General features: G+C 41.2%; 1 protein-coding gene across 1 annotated transcript; it reads right to left on the reverse strand.

Moving 5' to 3' along the window:
* Positions 1–363: 363 nt before the first annotated feature.
* LOC125941314 (uncharacterized) lies at positions 364–5,313 on the reverse strand. The gene is made up of 3 exons (XM_049658323.1): positions 5,233–5,313; positions 1,721–1,937; positions 364–465 (listed from the first exon to the last, which is right to left on the reverse strand). Exons 1-3 carry the CDS (start codon positions 5,311–5,313, stop codon positions 383–385), a joined length of 381 nt encoding a protein of 126 aa, XP_049514280.1. The 3' UTR covers positions 364–382.
* Between the last annotated feature and the right edge of the window lie 1,434 nt (positions 5,314–6,747).

Raw genomic sequence — 6,747 nt, forward strand, 5'->3', positions numbered from 1 at the left:
TGTATTTGGCCATCGCGTTTCTGGTGAATTCTTGGTTACCGAGTTTGTGGTGTATTCTTGGTTGCTGCGCTTCTGGTGCATTCTTTATTATTCTATTTCTGCTGACCCTCTGAGGTATGTCACAATTGTGTTGAATATGTGATAAATTCATGACTTGCATCAGCACTTGCAAAATTGCACCTCGGATCACAACCTCCGCCCCAGGTGACAAACAGCTAGGACCTCGAGAAAGTATGATCAAAGTTGGCTACTATGCCATCCACTGGCTTTGCTGTGTAATTTTTGCAATTGTATTTAGAAGCAGCGTTAGCATGGACGCCAGTAAAGAGGAGTAAATAGGTGCTAAATTTTACTTCCTATGAGTGGATATAATACAATCTCTCTACTTCAGCTCTCGAGCCAACATCGAAGACAGGCTATTCTTCAGGTGCAGGGTTGTCGTAGCAAGCTTGCTGCATGTGTAGCCTGCAAGAAATGAAAAAAGAGGTTCACAGGTATACAATGTCTCCACAGCCATAAGTGCAATGCTTGACATCAATTATCTGAATGCAGACAATACTTGGCAGAATGGATACTAGACCACTTTGCGGCTGTTCAAGTTGAACCCTTAGCCACTGCCCTACATGTATGGTGGGACAGATGCATTTTATAGGGCCCCCAACATTACAAAATTGTTTAAACCAAAAATATATTTTAAGCAGGGAATGTGTGTAGATGCTGTGTTCATTAAGAAATGTAATATATTTTGTACTTAATTACTGGCTACAGGACAACATTATATATAAAATACCGAACTGCTATTTTAAGTGATGACACATGAGGCAATAATGTTAGGAACACGTATCAAGCACCCTTTTGTTTCAGTTGAGACAAAGTTTAAACACTACCGCTTCCAAATACCATAATTTCAACACGTGGGATATTTATATGAGGCAGATGTTACTTGAGCAAGTAAGTGCAACAAATAATGAGGTCACTAGCAATTATTTATCATCTGATTTGTTCACTAACACTTTGCAGTTGGCAAAGTGAATCCAATGACTTATCGAGGCTTGTCAGCTTGAAATGAATTTAGAAACTTGCTCAACTTTCAACAAAATGTACTGCCATTCCACTTATTTTACTACAGCTGAGATCGAAATACTGAATTCTGCTATCAGTCATTTTTTAAGTGGTGTTGAAGAAAAACTGGTGTTGCACGTAGTACATGACTATTTTTGCAAATGAGTTGTTTTAGATTTATTTATTTAGAGAAACTGCTATGCCATCAGCATTTTCTTTCCTACAAGGTACCTTTGAGCTAGAGTACACAGTTGCCTTTCAAAGAAGTCCCTATACCAGGAGATTTTTTCCCTAACCTCAACAATAGTGCCATTTTTGTTCCCAACACGGGAGAGTTAGGATTACTGATGATATGATGGCCAAGAAGGTTGGCCATATCTTGCATTCAAAGGACTTCGGTGAGTATAAATTGCTCAGCCTGGAACTGACATTTTACTGCGCTTTATTGGAGGTGCTATTACAATGTGCCATCAGCCAAATTAATATAGCGTACTTTACACTAACATTAGTCATGGCAATTGTGAAGTAGGAGACAACTAAGAAAATGAAGAGCGATATTTTGCTTTCAGTTGCATACACACAACATCAAGACACAAATAAGAAACATCAGACAAAACAATGAGAAAAGGAAACCTACATGGCAATATCAGTTACTTACCGATCACTGCATTGACCCTGACTGGGTCCAGTGCCTCCTTCACAATGGCGTTCTTGTTAGCATTGCTGCCTTTTCCGAACAATGATTTGCCCCGCATCTCCTCAACTGTGAAGATGCTGCGTAGGAGATGTCTGGCAAACTTGGTAGGCCCCTGGCAGTGCGAATGGAGGCGCTCCAACAGGGTGGTTTCGACAAGAACACATCCACCGATGTTAACCTGCATCCCACAGAAAACATGCATTGAGCAAAGAGCGGTGTTTTTGCACATAGCAAAGCACAACTTTGATGTCCAAATTGTAACATCGAGGGTGAACAAATTTTAGCCATTGCTTTTTTATAAGCTTTAAGCGCCATAACTATCTTTCGGTTTACAAAGCCAAAGAAGTCAGTCTTTGCGTGTCACATGAAAAGCACAAGCAGTGACAAGTGAAACTGCTGACTGGTTTTGGTGACATTGCGCTTAGTAGTGCACGGAACACTAAACAGTTTAGCCCACACCAAAGAGCAACAACCAGTTTTTTTTTAATTCTGTGTTAGAAAATTCTGTGTTTTTAATTCTGTGCTGGAAAAGTTGAAAATGTAGGTGAAACTTTGTAAACTGTGCACCTAAGATACAGTTCTAGTACATCACTCTGTCACAGATTTAGAAGCATTTTTCCACACTACAGCTATTTTTGAGTAGACAGAAGAGTTTTCAAAAATTCCTAAGCTGAGCTTTTGAAATTATCTTCTGATATCAGTTACACCATTTGTTTAGATAAACTAGATATCCAAGCCTACACTATCAAAATGCATGTCACATGAGCTCAATCTTATTTTTACTTTTCATCCTCACGAATTCTTTGCTCATCGTTAGACCTGCTAACTTTGTATTCTAGCCGTATCTAGAAATATAGTTTACTGTAATTTCATATTCTGCTTTAGCGCTTTATAAAGCCTGCACAAATACCCAGCTACTTCGCAAAAGAAAGGTGAAATCATGGGATAACTATAAATTGCAGGCACCATGGTCAGGTATCGACAATAGCACACACATACAAAAAAGGAAAGCTCTGTCTGCGAATCTTTTCATTTTTTCCATCGTTAATAACAATAGAAACGTGCACAAGTTAGCCCAATGGCAAGTTTTGCTCATATACCATGGTCAGCAACGCTACTGATGAACTCACTCAATGTTCAAATGAAAAAAATTGATAAAAATAGACTGGGGCAGGAACTGCCACTTCATTAGTAGAGCACCATACACAATATGTAGATTATAAGCTTAGGCCTCAGTAACAGCACGGTGGGTATAGCTTCCATAATAGCTGGTAAAACTGATGGCATCTTGAGAGCAATTTTGCTGCATTGCATACCTTGTCTGTTAATGCAGAAGCAACAAAATTAAATGAATAAGAACAACCAAAATTTTCTAAAAGGGAAAGCTTGCCTTGTCAGCTTCAACAGCAGCAGATGGTTTTTTTTCCATCTTCCTCATCATTTTTCGTAACTTCTTGACCATGTCATAGGAGTCTAGAAAAAGGGAGCATATGAATGCAATCACATTAATCAAAATGCTTGCCCAAGTGGTTATTAAAGTAACATGTGGTCTGCAGTAAACGAGAATTCTGCAAGCCATCGTGTATATTAAACAAGTGGGATCCAAATTTTGACTTTTTGACCTATTAGAGCACTTTGAACAGCATTTCAGGTGCTCTACTACAAGGATAATTGTGATAATTTACAGCAGTTACCTAAATAACAGGGAGTTTCTGTGGTCTAGTTCTTCAAATTGACAAGCACACTGCGAATGACGGTAACATGGTGTTCAAGTGAGGATGTGCAAAAAAACAGTAAATGACTAGAACTATGAAGTAAGGTACTGGTGATAGTAAAAACAAAAAGCCTGTTGGTGAGATACCTTTGTGTCCTAATTATTGGCACTTCCTTTCATTCATGTCCTATATAGCCACTTTAAACAAAGGCTGTGGTGTACTTATAAACAAGAATGACTTCAAGGTACCGGTATGTTTAGAATGTAGAGGTGCCATCCCTTATTAACAGAATGTGAGGTGTGTTAAAGCATTTTTGTTTCTCTCTTATGAACACCACCTAGAATGTCATGTGCATGTGTGTACAAGAGTGGGGGGAGTCTATCTACACAACAGCGTATACTGTGGCCGTGGCCTACACTTACAAGACAAATACTAGTAATCACTGTACAACTTTGTGCTCTTCACCTGGCGACCTTTTACAAGATAATGTAAGAACAGTGTGCACAAAATGTTGCTGTACATAGCAAAGCAAAATTTGATGTTACGTCTAGGGTGAACAAATTTTAGTCATTGGTTTTTTATAAGCTTTAGTCATGGCACAACCCATGCTAGTTGTGCCATAGGCGTTCTAGTACCCGTAGGCGTGCACAGATCAGCGCATGGTTAAAGGGAACACTAATGTGCGGCTATCACTTTGCTGGCACTCTAGGCTTCCAGCAGCTAGAAAAGCCATATATTAAATATTAATGGGAATGTTATCATTCAGTTCAAATCTAGCTTTCCCTTTCTATACACTTGCAGCTTTGTCCGATGTTCATGTGGATACCAGCCTTCAATATTGTGGACCTACTTTGCCTTCGCAGCTTTTGCACTCGCTTAGAGAGATTAACTCCGTAAGCAGCATTGCTGTTGGTGGGTGATTTTAACATACCAGACTTTCCTGCAGATTGTAAACACAGCATGAAATCTGCTTATTGTCTTGTGGTGATGCGTTAATCGATTGAAAGTACTTACAGCCCAACAGAGCAGTGAACAGCAATTTAGTACAATACAGCAATAAGATAGAAAGTCGATTTAAATGTCAGTAGAAAAAATAAATGGGGTCTGTAGGTTGAAGCTAGGATATTTACATTGCTACTCTATTGTAATTATGCAATATATCTAAATGAGGAATGCATAAAAGTATGAGATAAGATTAGCGGGGATCACATTACATACAATTAACTAGTACCTTGTAACTTAATCTTCAATCCTAGTCCATGGTTAAGAGCAACTGTCGAAAAATAGTACTACCGGCGTGAAACAACCTGAATAGGGGAGTAAATTGCCTAATTACAGTCCGCGCCGTATGACGTGACACGACCGCACATAAGTACACACACGTTCTCATGATGGGTGCGATACTTCTCGTACCAAGCTGGTGCGTCACATGCACTGTATTCATCGTCACAGCCCATGTACCGCGGTATAACAGAATCCATAATCAACATATTGCCGTGAATGCGGCGAGATGTGGATGCAGTGGATGCGGCGCTCCAGCAACAAAATCGAACAAGATATAAACAAAAAATGCCGCAGAAGGCGAGTATCCCTGCGCCCATAGTGTGAACCAAAACAGCGGTGTGCGCCTGCCTGTGAACATGACTGACAAACGGCGCGGACTGCACTCTGTTCGTTCGACACACACATACAACGCAACTCGATGCGCTGTTCATGCTTGACTCATTCGGGAAATAAAAAAACTAACACAGAACTCACCTCCTGTTGTGAAGTCTTCTCTAGAGGCACTTCGGGCACCTCCTCCACTTCCTCGGCACTGCCCGTTGCCGACTGCGCCATCCGCACAAGCTTTGTTCGCCGGCGCTCCATTGTTTTTTTCCAATCCTACATAAAACCGTTGTCAGGCAATAGAAACAACTTTACAGCGAAAACTTATGAGCAGCGGTGTTACTTACCGAAGTCAAGCAACTCTGCATCTGTTGCTGGTTTGCCCTCCTTCCAATTCACAGCTATCACGCTGCCGCGTAATTTTTCGATGGCATTTACGTCGCTCAAAAGACGTAAACCTATGTTTGTATCTGCTATCGCTCGGACGTTACACACGTTCCACAAAGAGGACGACACCCATTTAACCAGTATGTGGCTCATTTTGTTTCAAATATTACCCACCTGAAGAATAACACGAACTCGGCTGAACGTTGTGTGTACCACGCGGCAAGCACGGCGAACTCGTACACAACGTGGTCACGTGGCGCACACAACAAAAACAGGATGTGCAAGGCCTGACCAATGCCTCCCTGACAGTCACTCAAATAGATGGCAGTAGTGTCGAGTCAACATACAAAACATACAATACCTGCAGGTTTAGTGTTAAATATTGCTATTTCATTTGTAATTCGTATTAAAATATATACCGAATTAATTGTTTTATTAGCTTTAGTTTAGAAGGATAAATAGTAGCTATATAAAAATATAAACTAACGCACTGGCCTTTCATATGCCAGTGTAGCCAATCCATTGCCCTCCGAGGACGGCTGTAGTGATTATTGCCTGGGTGTTCTGTGTTATTGCTATGTGGCTGCTGAGTTGCAGTGCGAATGCCAAGCGTTGTCTTTGAAGCTGAGCAGGATTGCATTGCAAGAGATACACAGAGGAGGAGATTCGCAGGAGACGACTGTGTTATCCATTCGACGCTTAAAGTTTTCTTCCCTTCCATGGAACGGAAGAGAAAATATAACCAATATCTCTTGGACGCAACGCACGAGGTGCCCGTGCGTTCCAGGCACCGTGCGAAAAAGGAAGCCCTATTTGACGCTTCACTGCCCACGCTGCAAGATGACGGTTCTACATCACCTGATTTAGTAAGTGAGGAAACCGCTGTGACCGTGGCCTAAAAGTCATTAGCTGTCGAGTTTATGATAACATTATGATGCATCATCAAAAATATATCAAGATGTAATCAGAAATTCAAGAACCATTTTCGTAAGGGTTGGCGCGTAAAACCCCAGAAAAAAAGGTATCACGAAAAGCAAAATAGTAAAAAAAAGTCCTTTAGCACGCGTAGAATGGCTTAAGGCGCACTTCGTCGACGACTTCGGGTCGTGCGCGGCACCGCTGGGGTTGCGTTGCGCCATGGGGCACAACCTCATAATCTAGTTCACCAAGACGACAAATGATTTTGTAGGGTACGATCTCGCGAAGTCCTCGTCGGCGTATGGGAGTCCAGACCCAAACACGGTCGCCGGGCTGATATACCACGTAGCGATTTCTAAG

This window comes from Dermacentor silvarum, chromosome 11, assembly GCF_013339745.2.
Source record: "Dermacentor silvarum isolate Dsil-2018 chromosome 11, BIME_Dsil_1.4, whole genome shotgun sequence".
In the NCBI taxonomy this organism is placed as follows: domain Eukaryota; kingdom Metazoa; phylum Arthropoda; class Arachnida; order Ixodida; family Ixodidae; genus Dermacentor; species Dermacentor silvarum.

Coding starts and splice junctions, on each gene's coding strand:
- LOC125941314 (XM_049658323.1), bottom strand. CDS start 5,313: ATGGCGCAGTCGGCAACGGGCAGTGCCGAGGAAGTGGAGGAGGTGCCC. Junction 1,938..5,232: donor AGAAGACTTCACAACAGGAG/GTGAGTTCTGTG, acceptor TGTGGGATGCAG/GTTAACATCGGTGGATGTGT. Junction 466..1,720: donor CAGGGTCAATGCAGTGATCG/GTAAGTAACTGA, acceptor CATTTCTTGCAG/GCTACACATGCAGCAAGCTT.